The sequence below is a fragment of the Narcine bancroftii genome, chromosome 13 (assembly GCF_036971445.1).
Source record: "Narcine bancroftii isolate sNarBan1 chromosome 13, sNarBan1.hap1, whole genome shotgun sequence".
Taxonomy (NCBI): Eukaryota; Metazoa; Chordata; class Chondrichthyes; order Torpediniformes; family Narcinidae; genus Narcine; species Narcine bancroftii.
In genome coordinates, this window is record NC_091481.1 from 15,516,439 (window position 1) to 15,543,862 (window position 27,424).

General features: G+C 40.6%; 1 protein-coding gene across 5 annotated transcripts in view; it reads left to right on the forward strand.

Annotated features, from left to right (window-relative positions):
• The window catches only part of LOC138748952 (reelin-like), a 271,468-nt gene that overhangs the window by 139,795 nt on the left and 104,249 nt on the right, over positions 1-27,424 (forward strand). For all 5 annotated transcript variants that reach the window (XM_069909910.1, XM_069909907.1, XM_069909911.1 and 2 more), the window contains 7 exons: positions 3,171-3,407; positions 10,058-10,250; positions 13,575-13,687; positions 16,390-16,527; positions 16,996-17,182; positions 19,143-19,348; positions 19,767-19,938. In XM_069909910.1, the coding sequence (XP_069766011.1) occupies positions 3,171-3,407; positions 10,058-10,250; positions 13,575-13,687; positions 16,390-16,527; positions 16,996-17,182; positions 19,143-19,348; positions 19,767-19,938 (1,246 nt within the window). The remainder of the gene's footprint in view (positions 1-3,170; positions 3,408-10,057; positions 10,251-13,574; positions 13,688-16,389; positions 16,528-16,995; positions 17,183-19,142; positions 19,349-19,766; positions 19,939-27,424) is intronic.

A 27,424-nucleotide genomic window follows, 5' to 3' on the forward strand; every position in this document is an offset into this window, starting at 1 on the left:
TTCGTCCGCGAAGCCAAGCCAAAGAAGAATGAAGAACTCATGCCTGAAACATTAGTTATGTATCTTTATTTTTGCTATATAAAGTACATTTTACATTGTATGGAGTCTAACCTACTGAGTTTCTCCAGCATTGTGTTTTTACTTCAAATCACAGTCTGCTGACTTTCATGTTTCATTATTGATGTAATCATGATGTCCATGAAAAATTAGTGACAGGTTTGTAAAAATAAAGTATACTTTTTAGTGAAATTGAAAGGGATCCATATTATTCAGCGTTCTGCCTGATGAAAGCCCTTCTAGAGAGGTACATCATTTGTTCTTTGCACTAGCAGTACAAGTGACCAGCATGTCTCCCAAGAAATCCACATGCTTCCCCAACCTGACAGGTGCAGAATCAGGTGAGAACATGATCATTAATTTATGCAGCTATTCATGGTGACAGAATTTTTTCCAATAATAATATGCCATCCCTGATGCTCAATGTTAACAATGTGACATTTTTCTTCACTTAAAATTTCCACCATTTTACAGCTGTAGATGTGGGTAGATGTCTTAAAAGCCACATATTGAGTTGAGTGATATTTGCAAATGGAGAAATGCAGCACATGTAAATAAATTATTTCCTCGAACGCTTAAGAGTTCAACGGCTTCCGTCCACACAGGGAGTAAGTAGGAAAGGAGATGAAATGTACTTATTTGTGATTTTAGGAGACCTCTGACAGAAAATTTCTTGAAGATTTATTTTCTCTGGAAAAGTCTTGCTTCTTATTCATTATATTTGAGACAAAGGTCATTGTTGGGGGTTGAACAAGGGAAAACCTGTGCACACTCCCAAGTCCCCTAATGATTCTCTATTGTCAGTGTTGGAGGATGAAGTGCGAGCAGCCTTCAGAAGAATGAATCCAAGCAAAGAACCCAGTCGAGATGGAGTACCTGGCCGAGTACTGAACATGTAGTGATGAACTTGCCAATGTATTCATAGATATCTTCAGCATTTCACTCTGACAGGGTATGTCACCCACCTGTTTCAAAAAGGCCTCAGTTGTACCAGTGCCCAAGAAGAGTGTGGTAACCTGCCTAAATGACTTCCGACTAGTGGCACTTGCATCCACAGTGATGAGGTGTTTTGAAAGGATAGCAATGAAGCAAATCAGCTCCAGTCTGAATGGCCACATGGATCATTCCAATTTGCTTACTGCAACAACAGGCTGCAACACATGCCATCTCACTGGCCCTAGAACAGTTGGACACCAAAGAGGAATACAGCAGGATGCTCTTTATTGACATTCAACACCATCAATGCCTTAAAACTGATCAGCAAACTTCAAGACCTATACCACTGTGTAATTGGATCCTGGATTTCCTCACCTTCAGTCCACAATCATTGAGGATTGGCAAGAACATCTCATCCACAATTTCCATTGGTACCAGAGCAACACTGGGCTGTGTTTTTAGCCCCATACTTGCTTTACAAGTGTGGCTCGGTACGACAATAACACCATCTACAATGTTGTAGATGATACCACAGTAGTAGATTGATGTATAAAGAGGGGGTGAGTCAGCGTACAGGGGGGAGAATCAAAATATGACTGGTTGGTGTGCTATCAACAAACTCACACTCAATGTCACCGAAACTAATGAGCTGATTGTGGAAATTTGGAAGGGAAAACCAGAGATCATTGGGGGAAAGGGCAAGCAACCTCATATTCCTGGGAATCACAATCTTGAAGGACCTTTCCTGGACCCAACACACACACACACATCATCATGAAGAAAATATCAAAAAAAAAATGAAGAAAATATCAGAAAAGAGGTATAGGTGCCATAAAACTTGTGCCACCAGGTTCAGGAACAGGTGTTGGCAGAGGATTTTTTTTATGACACTGAAAAACTTGGCAAATTTCTACAGATGTGTAGTAGAATGTGTGCTGACTAGCTGCATCATGGCCTGGTTATGGGGGCACCCATACCTCTGACTGGAGAGTCATGCAAAAGGTAGTGGTCACACCACAGGTAAAAACATTGATGGGGAACATTGCTGTCGGAAAGCAGCAGCAATCATCGAGGATCCACACCTCCCAGGACATGTTCTGCTCTCGCCGCTCCCATGAGGAAGGTGGTGTACAGGTGCTCCAAGACCCTGTACCCCCAGGTTCAGGAACAGCTGCTACCCTCCACCATCAGACTTCAAAGCAACAAGATCAACCAGAGACTCGTTTAAGGACTCTTGCTTTGTATATTATTTATGATCAGATGTTTATTTTGTGTATTGCACCATCAGTTTACATTTCTCTTTTATCTACGTATCTTGAGTACAGTTTTTTTTTCGCACTATTGGAAGTATGGATTCTGCCTGGCCATTAGGAAAAGGAATCTCAGGGTTGTATGTGATGTCATGTATGCACTCTGACAATCAAGCTGGACAAATGAAAGATTTGGTTCATTCATTGGACTCTTACCGTTGACTATTATTGCAAGTGCTGTCTTTTTACTTGGGGTTTGTGCTTTGCTGCAATATCTGGGGGAAGATAATAAATGGCGACTGTTTTCTTCTGTTAACAATGTCCAGAACAGTTTGTGGATCTAAGCACTGATCATAATGCAGAATTAATTGTTGTTTTTATTTTAAGATTTGTGGTATGTTCGACTTAATTGTAATCAACATTTTAACACTTCAAGCATTGGTTCTTTTTACTGCAAATGGGTGATTTCTAGTTTGGCAGCAATCACACAGTCTGAGCTGAGCCAACGAACCTAATGGTATGAAAGAGTGTGATTAAAGTTTTACCTCAATAACTGAAATGTTAATCTGTGAATTTTTCAGGAAATGCTGCACCATAATTTCCATGTGAGGACCTGCCTGCTTGTGTTAGAACTTCATTACAATATTGCCATCCAACGAGCTTTACCTTGTGATGTTTTGTTTCATTCTGGTTAATTTGCCTTTGCCATTGACCAGGAAATGTGATCTCAAAATGTTTTTAACAAATATCTAAGGATTTCTTTGCAATATTGTTTCACAACTTTGTCTTGAAATAACTACTTTAAAAGTTTATTCCAATGTTCATTGTATATTATATTTTAACATCTTCTGTCAATGCTGCGGGCAATGATTATTATTAGATCATCGTGTGGAGAATTTTCACTTGCTGATGTTTTCTCTATCTTAGAATCATCTCAGTGAAGCTCCCACGGAACGCTCAGCGGTTAGGCATCCAGTTCCGATGGTGGCAGCCTTATCATTCTGGCCCTGATGAAGATGTGTGGGCGATTGATGAAATTAGTATGACCTCAATCCTGTATAACAGCATTAGTCTTAACTTCAGCAACCTAGTGGATGTTACTCAGTCTCTCGGCTTCTACTTGGGAAATGTCCAACCTTACTGTAACCACGACTGGACTCTCAGGTAAGATGCTCCCAGTTACATTTCCCATGTTGTGTTAAGGCCACATTTGAAAAGAAGAAACACATCTTGTGATAATGAGGTGCAACTGTTTCTCATTTCACACCTGTCTTTCCACTGTATGTTACAAAACGTATTGGAATTGTAGGTTAATTGGGGCAGCACGAGCTCGTTGGCTGCAAGGTTCTGTTACCATGCTGTATGTCTGAACTTAAATACTAAACTTTGAAGAGTGTTGGATTGCATCAGGTAATGACTTGTCTTGTCTGAATTATAAATCAACTTTCAAGGAATACTTGGGAATGCTACAGTGTTTTTGAAACAATGGCAAAGTTCTCACCTTGTCATTTATTTCATTTGCTTGCAAATTACAACAGGGAAACATTCCTCACACAGATCATACTGTTTGGAATTCTGTGACACTTTTTGAACATTTGAAGCAGTGGTGAAAAGTCAGCAAGAAGGCCAAGTTGTTCTAAAATCTCTTGTATTGCCTCACTGTTAACATCTGTTTGCTCATTGTTCCTTAATACATTGAGGGGGTTATATAAATGCAGGTAAAAATTGTTGCATGAGTACTGAATCAGGATTCCAATTAGCATATGGAGTAGGGTTACCATAGAAACTTGTACAGGGTTGAGAAGTGAAGTCAGTTTGACAGAACTAAAGAGGCTCCTTCAGAAGACGGTTAATGTTAGGAGTGCTCATGCCTGAAGGAGGACAGTCTTTGGCAACGTAATTGAATATTTCACAAAAGAAAGTTTGCTGAAAGATGATCTGAAAGGAAATTGACATTTTTAAAATTATTTTCCAAATATTTAGCAGCATTAAACTGGTGATGTAATAGCATTTCCTTTCAGAGATAAGAGTAAAACACAAAGGTCTGTGGACAGCAATGATAGAAGTGAAAGCACAATGCTGGAGAAACTCAGTAGGTCACAGTGGCCTTTTCTACATCAGAGAGACTGGATGCAGACTGGGAGATCTGAGCATCTTCACTCTGTGTGATAGTACAGATCTATCACCAATGTACATAGTGTATATAGTTACTGTATCTAGACTGTGCTTACAGCGATTGGCTGAGAGCTAAGCCACACCTATTGTTTGGGCCTTAAAGGGTTGTGTCCCTAGCCAGGTCGGATCATTCCGGACTGGTCGGCCACCTGTGAAGAGCTCCGGTCTTTTGCTAATAAAAGCCTTGGTTTGGATCAACAAGTCTTTGGTTCTTTCGACGAGCTCTACACTCTGTCCGCATCAGTGATAGGTGGCCAACCTTTTCAATTCTGCACCCCAGAATGACAAGAAGCCCTCAGCACCTTCTCGTATCTCTGTTCCGATACCTGGTGCCTTTTCAGCCAGTCTTGAGCCGGTCTCCAGCAGTCCGCAGCCTGGAGTGTGCCCCTTGACTGCAATTGCCATCAGCCTGCGGCCTGCATAGGTTCCTCCCTTCCGGTCACCGTCAGCCCACCGCCTGTGTGTTTCTCAGCCTCAGAGCCCCTCACTGGTCCCCTGCCGTGGTCACTGTCCCATCGGTCGTCCCCTCTGCTTCTCCTTCTCAAACTGGGGGTGGTCTTCCCGTTTCCTGCGCTAGTCAGCTGCTTCCCCGGAGTCTGCAACCCCTCATGACTGCTGCCAATCATAGGTGTCACCATCTTGGGCCCAGACCTGGTGGTCACAGGATTTTAATGTGAACCACCGTCAGCTGCTTTAACAGGCTGGTTAAAGCCTATTCGGCCTGTTCCCATAGGAGCCTTCAGGAACCAAACCATAATCCCTTCCTTGAATTAGAACACTACAGTACATCAAGACAGGAAAACAATTCACAAAGCACTCTGAACATGACTTAAATATAAAAAAATATATAAAATGGATTTTTTTTGTAGTTTAACCTTTTTTTAGTCCCAGACGTAAATATATCTGCCAATTTCTATGAATTAACACAACTGATAGAAATACATTTCTGAAGCTGAACAAAGGATTCATTTTTAATGTCAAATTTTTTTTTAAATCTGCAAAGAATTCAAAAATATCTGCAGATAACCACTGACCCTTCTTGACAGATAAATTCACGTCTCAAAATAAACGCGGTTAGAAGTAAATTTACCTGTAGTCTACCTTAAGAACAGGTATTCGTATCCGAGGGTCAAAGCACCAACCATGAGCTTTACTTTTTTTAAATTACATCAAAGAATTTGTGCACAATTTGTCTTTGTTTGGAATGAAAGTTAATGTATTTGTACAGAATGTTTCTCCGCATGAATCATTATCTTCAAACTTTATGAAGCCTGTGTTTCAATTTTATTGAACTCTTGCAGTATGCTGCGACACATTATTTTCAAATAAATTGAAACACAGGCTTCATAAATTCGATGTTATAAACGGAGGAGATAAATACTTGAGGTTTTGTTGCTGGAAGGAATTTTTGCCCTGCTAATATTAACTTTTTAACCTCTGCTTTTGAACTAGCTGCAAGGAAAAGCTGAATCAAGAGGTTAATGTGGAGGATGGTGGAGCTGTGTTGAATTTGGCTGATGACCTTCATAGCCCTTGCCAGCCATTTCCCCTTGGGAAATCTCCAGACCAATTCACACTATCTAACTGATTAGTAGTTAAATTAATTAATGCCAGCTGATCTCAGCTGGGCTTCCATTTGGTTTGCTCTTGGCAAATCCAGTGCAGTGAGTTAGGTGCAATGTTCCTGTTGGTCACAGGGGAGTGATTGACAATGTTTTCTTCATTGCATGAAACTTGGGTTGGGTAATTTATCATTCAGCACAGACTATTCCCCATTTGATTTTCTGCAGCAGGTGAAACATGTCTAATCATGTGTAATGTTTCCATCAGTCACTTTCTTTTACCAAATAAGAACCCATATATTGGGAGGCCGTTAAAATGCTCATAAATTATTTAAATTTTAAGCAAATGATTAAATTATGGGCTTATTTTAGACAACAAAGTCATAATAAAGTAATTACAGTGCAAAGCTTCTAGCAAAGCAGATAACACACACAAGGTCACACTTACTGTTAACCCATAGACTGCCAGTTTGGAACTTGTCATATATAATTATTTTGAAATAATTTATTCAATTTTCAAAACACAGTGTTGGTGTCTTATAACTGAATTAAGGGATGATTTAACAACGGATACAACAATATAGATCAGTTTCAAAATGGCACGCAAGAGATCATTTTCTGAGGTGATATTTTACTACCCACTCAGAGAAATGGATGAAACGTGTAATTTGTTAGTCCAAAGACAAATGAAATGCAGGCCTGAATTTGCCCCAACTACAGTTTGTGGCCATGAATAATTAACATTTGGACATCAGATGTATAATTGCATCCATTGCAGTCTGGGTTATATCTGAGGGTTGTTGAAGACCCTGTTGTGTCAGTAGTCGGGCTGTTGGATTTTCTTTCAAATGGAACAAACAAAAGCTTCATGGGCCTCAAAAAGTTTAGTGTTTCAGCCATGGCTAATCCTCACCTGCATCTCGTAACTCAGATTCTGAAGATCAAATTGTACTTGATGGGAAATTCAAATCTTGTTTTGAGATGTCCTTTTGATGCTGGACTTGAATGGACATTTCTGAGGAAACGGATGTTGACCTGGTTAATAGTATAAATGGGAATCAGGGAAATTGTGGAGAGGGGGTGAGGGTTTGAGGGGAAGTGTTGGGATATGAGAGGAAAGATGGGATTAGTGTGGATCACTGTTGATGGTTGAAGCAGAGGTGGTTGACCAAATGGACATTTTCAATGCTGCATGATTCAAACTCTTCCATGAATTTGAACATTTCTCCTGTGTCTGCATTGGTTTCCTCTGGGTGCTCTGGTTTCCTCCCACGTTCCAAAGTATGTAATGGCAACATAGGTATAATTGGGCAGCACAGAGGAAGAGCCTGTCATCATGCTGTATCTCTAAAATAAATAAAAAAATTTAAAATTCTCAAGATATTACCAACTCGGCCAGTCAGATATCAAACAAATCCTTAGTACAGTTGTTTTCTTGTAAATGCAATTCTTTTTCTTTTATTGTAAAACCTAAGAGAATATTATAAGCTGCTTCAACTACCCGCTCTAATAATATTGTTCCTGTGGACAAGTGCTGAGCACGACAAACATTAACAGCCGAGATAATTGGCACGTAGGCAGCAAGGCAGATGCTGGATCTCAGAGCCACTTGTTCCTGCCTGTGCAAGAGCAAAAAGGTGGACTAACTTTCAGAAGAGAAGATTTACTAAATTGTTGCTTGGATTGCAGTATCTAGAATACGGAGAAAAATTGAGTAGACTGGGTCTTTATTCATTAGAGCATAGAAGATTGAGGGGGGATTTGATAGAAGTATATAAAATTATGAAGGGAATAGATAGAGTAGATGTGAATAGGCTCTTCCCCTTGAGGGTAGGAGAGATTGGAATGAAGGGTCATAAGTTAAAGGTTAGGGGGCAAAACTTTAGAAGTAACATAAGAGGAAGCTTCTTCACTCAGAGAGGGGTGGCTGAGTGGAATGACCTTCCGGAAGAGGGGGTTGGAAGAATATGGGCAGGGAGCAGGGAAGTGGAACTAGTGGAGTTCACATAAATCGGTGCAGACTAGAAGGTCAATTATGGCCTGTTTCCGTACTGTAATTGTTAATAAAGACCATGAAAGTGGCCTTTTACAAGAAGATTGGTGTGATATTTAAAGGCTATTCTTTGAAATCGTTAATGTTGAAAGCTCCAATTTCCCATGCTTCAAAAATCATTGTGAATCATTTCTGGAATTGGTAATTAATGTGTTAGGTGCAATTAATAGCTTTGGTTTGTGATACATACCAGGTTAAAAAAATATATAAATGTACAGTGGTAATAAATATCATAACCACTTGTTCTTCAATTTACAAAAGAAATGCCTTCCTGGAAATCATTTTGTTAAACAAGATGTTGTAAATGAAAAAAAAAATGGATAAAGTGGGCATTTTGATACAGTGTAGAAGAGGTACCTTTTCTTTAGAGTTAACAAATGGCTTCATAAATTGAAGTCACTTTCATCAAAGATTCAATGGCACAAATTCTTGCATCCATGATCTTGTATGTCATATTTATTGTTGGCATAGGTTTCAAAAAAAGAATGAGGTAAGCAGAAAGAGAAGCCTTGAAAAAGGCTGGATTGATTAAAATGCATCTTCTTCCATGCATAAAACCTCTGGAAGTACTCAAGTTTGTCCTGCAAAAGCAGAAGGGCCTGCTGGATTATTTTGTCAATGTTATTAAAATGTTTCCATGTCAAGAAATTCCATTTGGCTACTGTTCCTAGCAGAGCATAATTTTGTAAGTCCTGTGTGGGTTAATTATGCCTCGTTATGTGCAGGAAGATATTACAAGTTTATCCTGATGAATTATGCCTGATATAACCTATTGATCTCACCAATAATAAAATTGGATTTTAAGCTGCATTCATTATGCTAACTGCAAAATGTCGAACCATTTGAACAAAGAAAAAGAAAGCCATTTCTTTCCCACTTTTTATTTTTTAAATATGTATTTTTCTTTGAGGACGTGCAGATCTTCCAGCCAAAGGAAACTTGAATTTATAATTAGTCCTTTATTGTTCAGTGCTATGACTGTTTGGTTCATATTCCCGAGCCCCCGAGGGATGGAATAGGTCAGACACCTCCCTAGTTAAGCTGTTAAACAACACGGTGTGTCCCAGACCCCAGACTAAACACAAGCAAAACCTACTAATTAGTACAGAGCCACAGAAAATCTAAAACCTTGAGGACATTGGGCCAAACCACTTTCAAATCAGCATCATTCTTCTTTCCTGTTTTTTTTTTAACTCATGAAAATTTGATATTTTGAACTCTCAAACTTTCAAGATATGAGCAGCAATGATTAAATGAAGAGCACTATTTCAATTCTGAATTTCAATTCTGTTCTCAGGGCACAGCATCAAGATTTTTTTTGTCATTTTTCTCAACAATTTTAGCCACTTTTGAAAAAGAATGTCGATTTGCTGTGAATTAAAGGAGGTGCGTGAGAGATGGCAGACATTGGAATCTGGTGCAAAATATAATCTGCTGAAGGAACTCAGCAGGTCAACTGGCATCAGTGGGAGTAAAAGAACGGTCATTATTTTGGGTCAGAACGGGTTGGCCTGAAATGTCGCGCAATACATAAAAGTGCTGGAGAAACTCAGCAGGTCACGCAGCATCTAGAGGAGGTAAAAGGTCTACGTCAAGGGTGAAGCAAAATGCAGGCATGTGCCTGGATAAAAGGATGGGGGTAGGAGAGAAGGGATGAAGGGGCATGGGGAGTAAGACAGGTAAGACAGGTTAACAGGTAAGAGGTCATAGACAGATATAGGTGGGAGAGTAGAAGAGAACAACTTTGAGATTTGATGGGGGAGGGGTAGCTCATTCTTTTTCTCTCACTGTTACAACTTAATCTGCTGAGTTACACAGCGAAGTAATTTTTGTTATGAAATAAGTTGCTATGTGTTTTTGGGGTCTAGATTTAAGCAAACAGAACCATTATAGTCACTGGGTAAAGACTCAGTCTAGCTTCCCTTTGATGAGCCCCAGTAGGAGTTATCCAGCTTGTCACCCTGACAATTTTGGCCATTATTTGCTTTGACTCTGCTTTTATTCTGTCTTCGTATTTGCTGCAGTTTCACTGGAGATTCCAAAACAAGCTCAAGCGTGCGCTACGTTGAAACCCAGTCCATGCAGATTGGAGCCTCGTATATGCTGCAGTTCAACTTGGTGATGGGCTGTGGGAAACCTTTTACACTGCAAGTGGACAACCAAATCAGACTGGAGTACTCCACCAACCATGGACTGACCTGGCACCTTGTACAAGAGGTAAATACCAAGTTATTGGACTTGCCAAATGCAAAGATGCCTGAAGTGAATACTTCTGTGAATTAGCAGGAGAGATATCTCATTGCAACGGGCTTGTCAAGGTAAAGGTTCCATTATAGGCATGTAATACTACTTTTCGAATGTAGCATGGAATTCTTTAAGTTTTGTCTACCGTAAGGCAGACAGAGAGTCGCCACTTTGTCCAGCGCCCCTCCCAGAAACCTACAGCACCTGATGTTGCTAGGCCGCCTCCCCTCCAAGTCCTAACCAGTCCTCTGCCTGCTTAGCTTCCGAGACCAGACAATCCCAGGCGTATTCAGGCTATTAGGTACTCTATTCATGTCGCCCTTCAGCATCATGACACAATGTTCCACTGTCCTGCTGCACCCGGGCAACAATTTGTCAAGATGAGTTGCTTAACTGTCACGGTGAAGTTAAAAATGCAGAATTTGCTAAAAGCCAAGTGAAATTATTGAATGGTAAATTTTGAACAATCAGAGCATCTTCAAGGGCTTCAAACGTGCACCATTCAATGATGACAGTAGTACATGGAAATTACATGTGCATAATTACTTTAGATGGTGTTAATGGACAAATTATATGGAATTTAGAAGAGAAAAAGTGTGGCGAGTTGGTTGCAGGCTCATAGACTGCCAGTGAATGAATACTAAGGCACTGGTTTGCATTCCAGTTCTATTCTTGTAGATTAATCATGCTTTAGCAATCCCAAAAATAGTTGATCTTTTGCAATTTTTTTCATCTCTCTCTCTCTCTCTCTCTCCCACTTACTGTGTGTTGTGAAGTTGTTATTTTAATCTAGATCATCAGGGGTGTCTTTCGCCTTCTACCACCATCATCTTGGCCCTCTCCCGCATATCCTCCATTACCTGCATGCCTGCTCTGGCCCCCCTCTGCCCCCACACTCAACAAGGGCAGAATACCTTTATTCTTCACCTGGAACCCTGTCAGCCTCCGTACTTAATATTATCATCTCCATCATTTCTGCCACCTACTACATAATTCACTGCTAGACACACCTCTGCTCTTCCCCTTTCCACCTTCCACAGATACTGCACCCTTGGTGACACCGTAACACCTTCTCTTCTCCCTTCCTACCAATTGCTCCCTTGGCACCTACCCAGTGACTGCAGGAGATGCTTCACTTGTGCCCTCACCTTCTCCCTCATTGTCATTCAGGGCCCCAATAGTCCTTCCAAGTGAAACAACACTTTGCTTGTGCATCTGCGGGGTTGTCCACTACATCCTGCACTCCCATTATGGTGTCTTCTATATCAGAGAGACTGCAACACAGTTTGGGAGATCATTTCATTAAGCATTTGTCACTCAGTCTGTCGCAATAGCAGGGATCTTCCAGTGGCCACCCATTTCAATTCTCCACTCCATTCCCTTGCCAACAAGTCTCATACACTGCCAGACTGAGACCGCCCATAAATTGGAGGAATAATACCTCATCTTCTGACTGGGCACCCTCCAACCAGATAGCATTCACATCAACTTCTCTGGTTTCTGTTGTTCCCCCCCTGCCCTGCCATCTTTCCATAGGACTAATTGTATCTAGCGCTCTCTCTCTCTCTCTCTCTCTCGCTCTCTCTTTCCCCCTTTTCCTTTTGTCTCTTCCTTCCACCCCTCCCCCCAGCACTGCTTTCACAGAGCCAGCACCTCCCTCCCCCAATCAATTCTCAATCCCTTCTCATAGCCTCTTCGCCAGATCCAATGATCGCCCTTTGTCTGTTGGTCCTCTCCCCTGCCATTTCTTTTAATTTAGGCGCCTGCCTGCTTTTTCTCACACCTTGAAAGTACGTTGTGAGACATACTGAGTGTGCCTCCAGCACTTTCTGTGCTTTTAGTTAAACTGATATTGATGCCGTAGCCTGTCCTGGGGCAATAACTCGTCATTTTTAAAGAACAATGTAATTTTAAACCAAACTGATCCTTTTATGTTAATTATGTTCCTGCTAGGGCTCCTGAGATAAAAGAATTTTGGCATCAGTATAGTTTTACTCATTTGAAGTATTATTTGGCATGAAAATGTTTGTCTTCTCAATGTGAGAGAACTTCCTCTTTTACATCTAAATGAATATTTTACAAGCTATTCTGGGAGATGTAACACTGGTTCTTAATTCCTCCTCAATCTTCTTTGTGTGAGAGACCTCTTGTACTTTCCAAGGTCTTCTTCCATGCTTGCTGAATGTGTCACAGGATGGTACGGGAGCTGCTCTGCTCAAGTTCAGGAGAAGCTGCAGAAGGTAGTGAATGCAGTTCAGAACGTGACATGAATCCCTCCCCTCCATCTACATCTCCTGCTGCCTTGGAAACACACTGAAGGACCCATCACATCCCAGACACGCTCTCTTCTCTCTCCTATCTAGGAGATGGATCAAGAGTGTGAAATTGTGCGCCAACAGACTGAAAGGGTTTTATCCCCATGGCCAGCAGGATTCTGAGCTAACCTCACCACAGTGCGATCCTACTGCCCGTGCGTGTGATGATTAATTTTTTAAAAATCATTTGTTACTCTATACTCCGTAATTGCCCTCTTTTACTTCTGCTCCACACGGCTGAATGAATGTTGGAGTTACTTGTTGGACTACCTTTAGAAGAACCCTTCTCACTGTACTAGATCTGCAAGAACAAATAAACTTAAGCTAAACCTTTTTTCATCTAACACCGCTGATGATAGGATTCGTGCAGGTACTGCCTTTGTCGCTCTCTGATCTATTTACTTTTCAGCTCCGAAATCCACACCACCAACAACAAAACCAAGATTGTATTCGTTCATTGTTGGGAAGGCTGAGGCCTGACCTTTGGGCAGCAAAAGGAGGGAGACTTGTTGCTTCCGAACGTGGATCTATGGAAAATATGAAAGAGACTGCAGGATGTTGAATGAATATTAGTTGATATCAGTACAACATGAGACCATCAATTGATTAATTCTGGACTTTTGATGTCATCCCAAATGTGTCCAATTTGGAGAGTCCTCTCACAATAGTTACTTTGAATTTGATGCATGTTTTCATTGAGGACATGCACATTTTATTCCACTGGGTACTCTATGAATATTGAATGGTGTGACCATGGTTTTTAAAAAAAGTCTCTGAATTATAGTTACCACTTTATTAAACACAGTTAGAATTATGAAGAACAGATGGACTGAGATTGCTTTGCCAGGCCAAGCTCAATGTTAATTTTTCTGTTTTGCATGTACAATAACAGTCACATCTTTAGATGTAGGTCTTCTGCTTTTGAACAGGATTTTATAAATATAACCATTCTGATATATTCTGCATTGCCGTTTTCCTGCAGGAATGCTTTCCCAGCATGCCTAGTTGCCAAGAGTTCACCTCTGCCAGTGTTTATCATTCCTCGGAGTTCTCACAGTGGAAAAGGGTAACTGTGCCCCTGCAGCAGAAAACATGGTAAGAATATCTTTGCAGGCATTAATCCTTGGGAATAGGCCAGATATAAGATGAATAATTGTCTTCCCACCAACTGTCTTGTCTCGTAAATCTACAGAATGTGAAATGAAAGGCACCAGGTAACTGAACAGTGATTGGTTCCTCCCCAACCTGTGTCAATGGGTTTAATTATCTTTACAGCTGTTAGCAACTCAAATTATTTTTTAATCTCTGTAACAGCCATAAACCTTTTTAACAAGCTTCTGCTTAGCATTGATGAAGTACACACAATTCTTTGGTGTCTTGTTGAATGCATTCAAACCAAAAGAAATCATAGATGTTCAAACATGCTGAACTGAGTCCAATGGGATTTGTTAATCTTAGCACCAGTTTCATTAAGCATTTGTAGGACATTTGTGGAAAGCTACTGCTTGAACCTGCCAATTTTGTTTTGCAATTACTTAAAGTATCAAGTGCAGCTTAGACAAATTGCATTTGTTATTGCTTTATGAAAATGAATTTGGCTCTATGTGTGCTTATTTGCATATCAGCACTGATGAGATGCAAGCAGCTGTCGGGGAGAGTTTATTTTTATTAAGCCAGGGTAATTATCTCATTTGAGTTTTGGTATATAAATATTAAAATACTATTACATTATCTAGTATTTGACAGAGGAAGAAGTGTTTGAACATTCACTTATAATCATTTGATATTCCTTAACAGTTGACCTTGACACCAACTTGAGGTTCTTCTAGAGCAGTGGTTCCCAACCTTTTACTTTCCGCTCACAGACCACTTTTAAGTATTCCCTATGCCATAGGTGCTCTGTGATTAATAAGGGATTGCTTAAGGTGGGATGTGGGTGGAAAGAAAAAGTTTGAAAACCACTGTTTTAATCATTCCAAATTGACTCGTTATGTGCACCGTTTCATAACTCCAAAGGAAATGGGGCAACGACAATTTTTCTCAAGCAAAATATTTCAGTAACAATTGGGTGTAGAGCAGTGATTCTCAACCTTCCCTTGCTACTCGCACGCCACCTTAAGCAATAACTTACTAATCACTGAATACTTATGGCATAGGGAATACTTAAAGTGGTATGTGAGTGGAAAGTAAAAAGTTGGGAACCACTGTTCTGGAGTATAAAGTATGCAGCTTGGGTTAAGGTTTAGAATCCTAAAGATTTGGAATTCAGAACAATTGTTGAAGACAATTCTGCACTCCAGGAAAGGAATACAATTTTGGAAGCTACATCGTTCACTTGCCAAGTTGGCTCTTGACCCCACTGTAGCAGCAGGACAAATGTATAGACACCAAATACAATACATGATCACATTGACCACCGCAAGTGGGCTGATATCGCCTCAAACCGTGCATCTTGGCGCCTCACAGTTTGACGGGCAGCAACCTCCTTTGAAGAAGACCGCAGAGCCCACTTCACTGACAAAAGGCAAAGGAGGAAAAACCCAACACCCAACCCCAACCCACCAATTTTCCCCTGCAGCCGCTGCAACCGTGTCTGCCTGTCCCGCATCGGACTTGTCAGCCACAAACGAGCCTGCAGCTGACGTGGACTTTTACCCCCTCCATAAATCTTCGTCCGCGAAGCCAAGCCAAAGAAGAAACATCTTCCATAATCAGCTTATGCATCCTCAGACCAACAGCATAATTCATTTCTTTGAGGCTTAACTTCCCTACTCATAGTAATTGGGCTGATGTTTTATCAAGGAGAATGTATTGGAACCAGAAGCTTCTAATGGTGAAGTTTTCCCAATTATTCCCAGTGAGGATTCAGGATAGATTCACCATTCGATGGACTTCACTTCAGTTGCAGTGCAATTACAGTAATCGAGGCAACACCTATGCTTTTTCACACAATTTACAGTATTGTTTGGATTTTGTTTCTGGAAGAATAAGTGTTATGGTCCAGTCTGTTCCTTTGTACACCTGTCTCCAAAAAAGGCATTGATTCCAAGAGCTGGCCTTTGGTACGTTACACAAGTGACCATTTTTTTATCTTCACACCAAAAAATAAATACAAACAGATTTTGTACTATGTTCTAGTTCAGCATTTCTGTCTCCAGAGTCTTCTTTCTGGTTAGGAGAGGCCAATTGTGATCAAGGCCAGAATCTACTGCTGATTCTTCCCCCGAGCTCACAAGACTCAGGCCACAATACGAGAAAATGTCATTGAAGCCAGGTAGCAAACTTTAGATTATGTAGCCTATTTGAAGTGATTACTTTTACTGACTCAGCTATTTAGAAAGTTATAGATCAAGGCTCGCCTTACTATGGAAAACTGTGGCCCGTTGCCCATTTTTAGGTGAGCCGTTAGAAAAAAAAAATGGCCGCAATGCTGCTGGGTCGGACCTGTGGAGAGCGGGGACCTGTGTGGTCCAAACGCCCAATCGAACTGCCATCGGCTCTATACAGGCTTTAAGCGACCTGATAAAGAAGATGATGGTGGTTGAAATCTGCCGGGCTTAATATTGATTGGTCCGTGACTCTTTATTTTTCTGAATGTGGCCCACAACCAAAAAGGTATGGCCACCCCTGTTATAGATGCTTCCTCCAACAAATCTCTTCCATCTTTCAAAGTGATGGGAAGTGGCAAAACCAAATACTTCAGATCTTTTGATCTTCATTTTGTAAAAGGTGTTTTCATATTTGTGCTTTTGGATTTGTTAAATCTGAAGACTAATGCTTCTTTCAAACTTATTCAGGTCAAGTGCTACACGTTTTCGCTGGAGCCAGAGTTATTACCTGGTGCCGGATGAATGGGCGTTAGATGATATTTATATTGGACAACAGTGTCCTGGAATGTGCAATGGCCATGGCTGGTGTCACAATGGATTATGCAAGTATGTGGGTGCGGTAACTTGCAATGAATGTTTTGTCTGCAGATACATGTTGGGCAAGAGTAGACCATTGGGACCCTTGAGCCGATTTCACCATTCATTTCAATCATCGATGATCTATACCTCAACTTTATTTACCCACCTTTGACACGTGTATCTTGATGTCTTTAACTACGGTAATTATTAAAAGTAGGTTTCTAGCAATGGTAAAGATCGTTTGGTCAATGTAAGGTTTATGATGTAATAAATAAATTATACACAAGGGCCAATATTTTTAATCAACTCATATCTATCTTTTATTTATTTACTCAGTTGATTGTTTCTATAATTTAAATTTATGACCTTACAATACCACTAGTCATTTGTTCTATCGGACCTATGTGGTAAAATAGGCTGAATGCAGACTGCAGACAGTGAAAAAATGAATGATCACATTACTGGAGCTGAGAACCGTTATTTCTTTTCTTGAAGTTGTGACCCAGATTTTCGTGGATCTTCCTGTAAACCAGAGGTCATGTTACCTTCAACAGTGACATGTGACTTTGAGAATGAGGCTGTGATGAAGAATGATTGGCAGGAAGTGATCGGAGGACAAATTGTTAAACCCAAGGAAGGCTGTGGAATCATTTCCTCTGGTTCTTCTCTCTACTTCTCTGAGGTAAAAGTAACTCTTTGTCCATTGCGACCTGAATTAGTGTCAACTTTAGTGGGGCTTCCATCTCATACAGGGATTAATGATTAATTTTGAAAGTTATTAGCAAAGTACAAGATAAACAGTATCCAGTTCCATGAATATTTGATTGCTCAGAGCAGTAATCAAAGCCATAAATTAAATCACCTTCCTGTTAGATTCTTAACCCTTGTTGGCATTCTTGGTCTCAGCAAGGCAGTAACGGGAGAGGTACAATTTGGCATCAGAAATCAGAAATAGGCTCTTCAGTCCATCTTGACCATGCTAACCAAGCTGTTCCCATTTGCCTGCGTTTGGCCCTGATTCCTCGGAAATATTTCCAATCTATGTATCATTCTAAATGTCTTCTAACAATAAAAATTGTCCTCTGGCAGCTCATCCATACACCCATCCTGTTTGTGAAGAAGGTGCCTCTCAGACCTCTTAAATTTTTTATAAAATTTAATTTTAAAAACAAATTTAGACATATAGCACGGTATCAGGCCATTTCAGCCCACACCATCCAGTTGACCTACTATCCTTGTACATTTTGAATAGTGGGAGGATACCGGAGTCCCCGGGGAAAACCCACGCAGACACGGGGAGAATATACAAACTCCTTACAGACCGCATGGGATTCGAACCCTGGACCCGATCATTAGTGTTGTAACAGCATTGCGCTATCGTCTACACTAACCATGTCACCCCTCTCACCTTAAATCTATCCCCTCTACTTTTTGATTCACTTCCTCTGGGGTGGGGGGGGGGGCAAAAAGCCTAGTGCTATTTACCTTATTAAATACTCCTCGTGATTTTTTTTTAAACCTCAGTCAGTTCTCTCCTTAGCCTCTTTCGCTCCAAGGAGAAAAGTTCCAGCCTCTCATAATTCAAGCCTCTCAGTCCCAGAAACATTCTTGTGAATCATTTCTGCATCGTTTCCAGCTTAATAATATTGTTCTTATGGCTGGATAAAACAAACCTGCAGACAGTCCTCCAAGTGCAGTCTAACAACATCCTGTTCAGTTACATCATGATCAGCCTTACCCATGTACTCGATGATCTTACCTAAGAGAACAAGTTTGCTCGATCCCTCTTCTCCACCCTGTCTATCTTCGTCACTGCTTTCGTGCTACAAACCCCATTTGGAGGACGGAAAGTGAGGGCTGAGTTCAGCCTGGTCAAAGCCCTTGTGGTTCATGCAAGAGGAGAGGACTGGCTGTCTAATGTTTCACTTGGAATAAGCGAAACAAGAAGGAACTCTGTCCTGACCTGAAAGAAAGAGGTTATCATCTAGAGAACCCTGAGGGGGAAAGTTTCTTCTACAAGACAATGAAGTGGCTGATTTTAAAAAAAAGTAATCAGTTGTGGGTGTCTAGCGCACAATGAACCTCTCTGTGAAAACTGACAAGTCTCTTTCTTCTACAAAACTGTCCAAGGCTACACCATTCACTTGTGTTAGTCCTGCTCTGGCTTAACATACCAATGTCTAAATTCCATCTTCCATTTCGTGGCCCTCTTTCTCAGTTCATGTACATCCTGTTGGAAATCTTCAATGACCAGTTTCACTGTCCATTCTGCCATCAATTTTAGTTGAGCAAGAGGAAAACAACCTGGATATTCACTCTCGTGGGCATTCGTGTGTTGAGGAAAAATCAAGTGAGAATGCTTTCTAGTTTGACTATTACCTTGACAGCCAGCTTTCACACCCTTCCATCATGGCAAATGCAGAACTGGGGTGCTTTGAGGCAGGAAGGAAATCTGCTGAGGGTTACTGTATAAAGTGATGGTCTCCTCCTTTATTTATGTTTTGCAAAGTGCAAACCCCATTGGTTTTTGTGCAAATCATTTGCTCAACTGCTTTGTCATCTGCCACATATTTTAACAATGAAAAATGAAAGTTATATCAGACACTAACACAAAATTTGCTTACATATATTTGTTCATCCAGAGTGGGAAGAGGCAGCTGGTTAGCTGGGACCTGGACACCCAGTGGGTCGACTTTATCCAGTTTTATATTCGAATTGGAGGGAGCACCGGATCTTGTAACACACCAGACAGCAGAGAGGAGGGTGTTTTGTTGCAGTTCAGCAACAACGGTGGTATCACCTGGAACCTGCTGTCAGAAATGTACTTCTCTGATTTCAGTCAACCCAGGTATGATGGAGGGATTAAGCACAAACACATGCCTTGTTTGGTAGATTCAAGATAAAACTAGGTAACAACCATTTTCTAAGGGTTTTCTTCATGAAAAAAAATTGGCAATTATGATAGAAAACTTCAAGCTGAACACAAAGATCATTTCAGATTTCATAGGAAGTTAGAGAAGCAAACATATTTATTGAATTTAGCATGTTTATTCACATCACGATACTGACACATTGCGTTCATTCAACTGCCTTACAAATGTTTTGCTGCTGATTTTCGTTTGTACTCAGCATCTGATGCCTCTCATGTCAGTGTCCAACAATATTTGGCCAGCAGTGATTGATTCCAGTTGCCCTGATGCCAGTTTTCTGTAGTCACAATGTCCTGGTGAAATAGTAGAATTGTTCATTTCTATTGTATTCAACAGATTTGTTTATTTTGAGCTTCCGTCCTCTGCAAAGACGACTTGTACAAGATTCCGCTGGTGGCAGGCTGTCCACTCTGGTGAGGGGTATGATCAATGGGCTATTGACGACATCATCATTTTATCTGAGCGACAGAAACAAATCATCCCTGTCATCAGACCAACAATCCAGCAGGTACCAAGATGAATATCTTATTGGGGAATTTGACTTGGCAAAACTCCAGATGAATGTTAACACTGAATGTTACTTCAGTGTCACCTTGCATATGGCGAAATGAGCAGTTGGCTGCAGTTGTACATCACAGCAGGGGGTCCACCCAATAGCTTCAGGTGACACCACACAGATGGATTTTGTGGGACCCTCGGGGATAATTCTGGACAATGGCTCACTGTATAAACCATCAGCAAGGCCACAGTCACAGTTTCCTCTGGTGTGACACAGCTTCATCTTTTCCCAACCCTATCTCAAGTGGTTCAGGGGGCGGGGTGAAGGAGAACATCTTTTGCGAGGAAGGTTAAAATGCAGGAGCAGCTTTGTGACATCCACTAGTTCACCAAGAGTTGTGTTATGGACCAAAAGCTTGGTCTTGGCTCAGGAAGTATTGGTTTTGCTGCACTTAAAATGTGACCTCACCTTGGGAGGGAGAGGGGCAATATCTAAAGTTCTTTGTTATGAATCATGCCTCATTGCAACTAATACAGATAGTATGTTGTCTTCTTTCACATTGCAAATGTGAGTGTTATTTTCCATTTTTAAATCTGTCACTTCGTGGACAACTAACCTACATTTTCATGGTTTATTTGCATCACTCAGTTGAATCTAATAAGCCATTTAACTCCAGCACTGATATTCATCAACGGTGCATAAACTTCCACAGAAACTCAAATCACAGATAATCTCATTCGGCAAGTGGAAAATTTACTTCTCAAGGCTTCGGAAATTTCCTCTAATAGTAGAATTGCAAAAATATTAATGAGGTTCATATTACATAATGCAGGAAGATTAGCATGGTAGTTATCAGGTTTTAGAATCCGAGTTTTCATGGATTTATGTACTTTTGTTTCTGCACGGGATTTGTACACACTGTTTCATGGATCATGATGTTTGAGGAGGTTTAGCACTCTAGGATCCATGTAGGACAAACTTTGGCCTACATGAGCTGATCTTTCAAAAACTGACTGGTCCAGGATGAAGTGAGATTGTGAGTCTTGCACTCATCCTTTACCATCATTTGGGCCCCAAAAAAAGTCCTCCCAGGTGAAGCAACACTTCGCTTGTGAATCTGCGGAGGTCATCTACTGCATCTGATGCTCCTATTGTGGTCTCCTCTATATTGGAGAAACTGGGTGCCGACAGGAAGATCACTTTGTGAAGCACCTTGGCTCTATCCACCACAATTGTGTGGATCTCTCAATGGTCACTGATTTCAATTCACGGCCTCATTCCCTTGCTGACATGCCTGTCTGTGGTCTCATGCACTGCCAGATGAAGACCACCCACAAATAGGAAGAAATACACCTCATATTCCGTTTGGCCACCCTCCAACCAGATGGCATTAACATCGACTTCTCTGGTTTCCATTAGGTCTCCCTCTCCCCCATATCTCCTTGCCTCTAGCTCTGTGTGTGTGTGTGTGTGTGTGTGTGTATGTGTGTGTGTGTGTGTGTGTGTGTGTGTGTGTGTGTGTGTCTCTCTCTCTTTCCCTTTTCCCTCTTCCTTCTGTCTCCTTTCACAGAACCAAAATCAATTCTCACTTTACCTCTCTCCTCTCCTTTTATCATATCCAATTAACACCCTTTGACTGTTGCTGTACTCCTTCCCCTCCCATTCTTCCCTTTGTTTTCCCCAGCCTTTATCACAGACACTTGTCTCTTTTCTTTCTCGTACCTTGAGGAAGGGCGGTAGCCCAAAACGTCAGTAACACATCTTTACCTCCTATGGATCCTACAAGACTGGCTGAGTTCCTCCAGCATTTACTCTGTGTTTTCACCAGGATGCCAGGTGCTGTTTTAAATTAAACATGCTCTAAAGCCTCCTCCAAAGTGGAAAAATATGTAAAACAAAACTCCGCTGAGGACTTAAAAATTCAGCTGTATTCGTTGCTTCAGTGCTAATCTAGTTTAGTATTCGTCATTAGGCAGATGAAGTTTGTCAATTGTTGAGAGTAATTTCCTTTAGTAAATTTATTAGCTTCTTTTAGGAGTTATTACGTGCAATTGATTTTATTTGAAAAGTTGCATGTTGACTGGTTTAATGTATCCTTGATTTTGTACTTTAAATGGACGGGAGGGGGAAGGTAGGGAGGGTGGGATGGGAGGAGGGGGGGGTGGAGAAAATGGCACTGTATATATTTGAAAAGGAAAAAGTATGTATCATGGTTCATGTGGTTTATGGTGTGAAAAATAAAAAATTTTAAAAAAAAAGAAAAATTGCATGTTTTGAAGCTCTGTCTTCAGTTGCTGGGGCTGTAGATTTAGGATGAACAGATTTCCTTTAAAATCTCATTAGCCACTGCCTTTTACTCCAATTATGTCCTGCCAGACACTCCCAAGGTTTCAGTTGTTGGATGTGGTTAATGGAGTGCCAGTCCTGTTCCACGACTCTTAAATCCAGCTCTTTGAATCACCTTTAGATGAACCTCAATGTTTGGAATAAAATATAGATGGATGTCCTTGATATATTGGAAGTAATCACTGAAAGGCTAGAATTGCTCACGGGAATTGGTTTAGAAAACAGATGTGCGTTTGCTACACTCATCAATCTTGGCATAAAATCTAATCACTGAAAGAGAATTTTCATCATTGATCAACATTATTAAAAACATTTTGATTAGTCAAGGTTATAGTCCATGTAATGCTGAGATGTATCTAATAAACTGAGCAAATGATGTTATCTCAATTGCACTGTTATAAACGTTTTTAAAAAATGCCAAAGAGATAACCGGAGTGGTAATCATTAGTATGTAGAAGGTTAATCAGGTACAAAACTCTGAGTGTTCAAGAGTGCTTTCTTGTTCTAATTTCAGTTATGATCAGTACATGATAATGCTTGTTTCTATCTCACCCTTCTATTCAGAGTAACTGTTTCTAAACCCCAATGACTGATTTTACTCAAAATAAAATAAAATAGCACTGCAACAATATCCCTTTTCAGGGAGTAGAAGGACCCTTTACATTTGAGATCTGTTTATGCCCTAAGAAAGGAGAGTTTCAGTTGTTTCTCACTTTTGCAGACCTGTTAGCACAATGTTATTACAGTGTCAGTGACCTGGGTTCAAATCCAGCACTGTCTGTAAGGAGTTTGAACGTTCTCTCCATGTCTCTGTGGGTTTTTCCTGGGCGCTCCCACTCTTCAAAAACATACAGGAGGTTGTAGGTAAAAAACGCACAGAGTAAATGCTGGAGGAACTCCGTTGGTCTCGCAGCATCCAGAGGAGGTAAAGATATATTACTGACATTTTTGGGCCGAATAGTAGGGGTTCAAGGGGATGTTGGTTGATTGGTGTATGTGGCCAGCCCAGGCTGGAAGGGCTGGTTACTGTGCGGTATATCTAATTTAATTTCACATGGACCTTTGAGTGGAGATATTTTAAATATGAAATGTGATGTTAATGACTAAAGAAAGAGTGTTTATCATTTCACAGTCTTACTCTTTTAAAGTCTGATTTCATGACCAAATTCAACACAAAAATAGATGATCCTTGTGCTAATTCCATGAGTACACAAGAGAAATAGACGCAGGTCAACTTTAAGGATGGTGCGTGGAGATTATGTTTGAAAATTAGGGAACCAGAGAGCTAACATAAATGTGCTATAAACCAAACCAAACTGTTGGCCACAGTATTAAAACACTCTGGAGAATCTCATTTTAAATTTTTTTTATTTTTCACGCTAGAACCATATTGACCAAAATACACAAACATTTCCCTCTTGAATATACACTGTGTCATTTTCTCCCCTTTTCCCCCCCTCCCTTCCCTCCCTCCTTCCCACCCCCCTCCCCACCCACTCAACATTCAACATATATGATACATTAAACCCATTAAACAATGTCATCACACAATGAAAATCAACAAGAAAATTGTGTCATCTACTTTTACATACTGGGTCAGTTCATTTCGTCTTCTTCTCATTCTGTCATTTTCGGAGGTGGAGATCCGCAGTAGGACTTCTCTGTTGTGTTCCATGTACGGTTCCCAAATTTGTTCGAATACTGTAATGTTATTTCTTAAATTATATGTTATTTTTTCCAATGGAATACATTTATTCATTTCTATGTTCCATCGCTGTATTCTCAGCCTATCTTCTAATTTCCAGGTTGACATAATACATTTTTTTGCTACAGCTAAGGCTATCATAATATTTTTTTTGTGCTCCATCCAAATTGAGGCCAAGTTCTTTACTTCTTATATTGCTTAGAAGAAAGATCTCTGGATATTTTGGTATGTTGCTTTTTGTGATTTTATTTAATACCTGATTTAGATCTTCCCAAAACTCATAATGAATCTCATTGATGTTTTTTGATTCATTAAGTTAGAGCAGTCCTTCTCAACCTTTTTCTTTCCACTCACATACTTAGATGCTCTGTGATTAGTAAGGGATTGCTTAAAGTGTTTGTGGGTGGAACGAAAACATTTGGAAACCACTGTTTTAATTGTACCTAATTTACTAGTTATGTGCACGGTTTCATAACTCCAAAGGAAATGGGCCAGTGACCATTTTTCTCAAGCACAATGTTTCAGTAACAATTGAGTCTAAAGCAGTGATTCTCACCCTTCCCTTCCCACCCACAGACCACTTTAAGCAATCCCTTATTAATCACAGAGCATTTATGGCATAGGGATTACTTAAAGTGGTCTGTGAGTGGAAAGAAAAAGGTTGAGAACCACTGAGTTAGTGTGTGATAGTTTGCGTGATTGGAGAATGAAGATTATTTTCCTCTTGGCCTAATTTATTTGAAAGTGGCTTTTGTAACAAGAAAATATCTCCTGAAGATGTCCATAGAACAATAGGACACTAAGCATAGAAATGGGCCCTTCAGCCCATCTAGTCTGGAACTATAATTCCACTCATCCTATCAACCTCGACCACAGCCCTGCACACTCCTTCCAAACATGTCCCTATCCAAATTTCTTTTAAATGTTGAAATCAAATCTGCACCCACCACCTCTGCTGGCTGTTCGTTCCACACTCTCACTACTCTCTGAGCGAAGAAGTCTAGTATTGCCCTTAAAGATTTCATCTCCCACCGTTAACCCCATGTCTTCTAGCTCTTGACACACCAACCTCAGTGCCATCATCTTGTATGCAGCAGTGAGAAGAAAGTGTTGTGAATTAAGGTTGAACTCAATCTAGCGCCATGACTGTGTTGCACTATGCTCTGACATTACTCCAAAAGCCTCTGTGAAATGTTTTTGTTGGTCAAATTTCATTACATGTCAGGGTACAGAGAGGTATTTCTCCTATCAACCTTGAGTGTTTCAAGGAAGACCAGCCATGGTAAATAAAAAGGTCTGCCTCTTGCACTGTAGGAAAGTGTGTGGGGTGATTCCCTGACGTGGTAATGAGGACACTTCTCATGCAGAAAACATGTCAGAAAATTCTGGATATTTTAAGGATACTGTTACTACTACGCAATCAGGTGAATTTTAGCATTTCAAGGTAAAATTAGGGCTAAAGCCTGGTTCATGACGAGAGAATATTAGAAGCAGAAACAGGAGAGAAGTGAACCTGTTTTATTACTAAAAAGCCAGGATGGGCAAAGATTCACAGTTAGTAGGTCTTGATAAATACTCTGAGGAGTCTTTCCCAGGGGCCATTTAAATCCACCTTTACTTTTTTTTAAAATAATGCATCCCCCTGCGAGGATCCAAGGCTGACTGAGAATTCACTTTAAGAACATAGTTTTCTTTTTTTAAATTTTTTAAAAAAATTTTAAACTTTATTTATTCGTTCAAAAAACAAATAATATATGACATATACAGCAATTAAACATGAACATGAACATTTTTTATATAGAAAAGAAAAGAAAAGAATCCCCCCCCCCCCCCTTCAGCCAACTCTCCTAAGGAGAGCCAGAAAAAAAGAAAGAATTATTTAAAAAAAACATAGTTTTCTATTTTCTATTTTAAACATTCATTCCATCAGGTAGCAAAATTATTTTCTCGCCGCCCATCTGTCCATGTCACCTCCACTATCCGGAATATCAAGGCTCCAGACGTAACCTTATCGTGACTGCTGGACACCTGCCAAATTAAGTTTGTGTGACAGTCAGATCTAGAACAAATCTTGAGTTTGTAATAGGGAAGTATTTTATGATACTTCTTAGACAGGTAGCAGGTCAAATAGAGTCCAACGGGAAGATAATTGTAGCGGACTGTTGAAGCATGAAATCAATTTAGCTATCCATAGTGTTCAAGTTCAGCAAGCAGATAGTTGATCTTTTACCACATGTAAGTGCACTAAAACAGTAGAGCACTAATGGGCATTAAATTGGTAATGTCACTTACCAGGGCTGTAATAAAGGGGCCATCCCTCCAGCTATTTACAATTGAGTGCCTCCTGTATGTGAGAATTCTGTGATCAGCCTGTCTCTCCAAGTGAAGACGGCCACAAAAGCTCCTTGACTGTAACAGTGGCTGCTCTGTAAAGGATTCAATTTCAGATATCCTTGCAGGTGAGCACACACACAAAAGCAGACCTGAGATTACTTGACAAATGAATGCAAATACGGTGACAAATTACACTGTATTTTATTGTTGCTTTGCAAAGCGTGGGATCTCTGTTACAGCAAGAAGCACTGCCCCCTGCAGCTTGTCTCATCCCAAGGGAGGCTGTTGCATATTTGTTACAAACAAACTTCCAGCTTTCTAGATCATTCAAATAGACTTTCACAATTCTTTTCCATATCTCTATATACGTTTCTTATCCACTGTCCCTTACCCAATGGTTAATAGTCTTTTACTCTCTTTGCCAAATAGAGTTGTTCTTCACAGAGAGTTGTTCTTTAACCTTGCTAAATCATTAACATGCACAATGGAATATGCCCTACATCTCGACTTTTGTCAGTATTTTAAGACTCCCCTTCTCAGAGCTGCTGGAGAATACCATACTCTGTCTCAGCAGCATGCGAATTAAAAATGGAATTGGTCCAGTGTGGTTGGCTAGTGTTGGAATTATTGTCAACTAGGGTATGTTTTCCAGGGAACCCTTTTTAAAAAAAATATATATATTTATTTTTTTATTTTTAAAGACTGCGTCCCTCTGTATTGGGCAGGCTGCACTGCAGCGCCTATTCACAGGCACGATCCCATTACAGATCAGCACGGGGGTTTTGACCTGCTCCGTTTCCGACCTGGGCCGTTTCACCCCTCTTTATCGCACCTGGTGGTTCTAGGTTCCCCTGGAAGCACCATATGGATACTGAACTTAATGCGGATGCCATATTGGCATAGCCCGCAGCAGCCCAGAACTCCTGGCCTCAAGCAGTCCTACAGCCTCAGCCTCTGAGTAGCCGGATAACAGGCGCACGCCACTATGCCCGGCCTGGGAACCCTTCTTGATAATGTGTTGTTGGAGAGATTTACCATTGTTTCAAGTTTGCCCACCTCAGTGGTAGGAAGGAGATAGTTTGCAGCTGTTGGATGCCAGTAGCACAACTT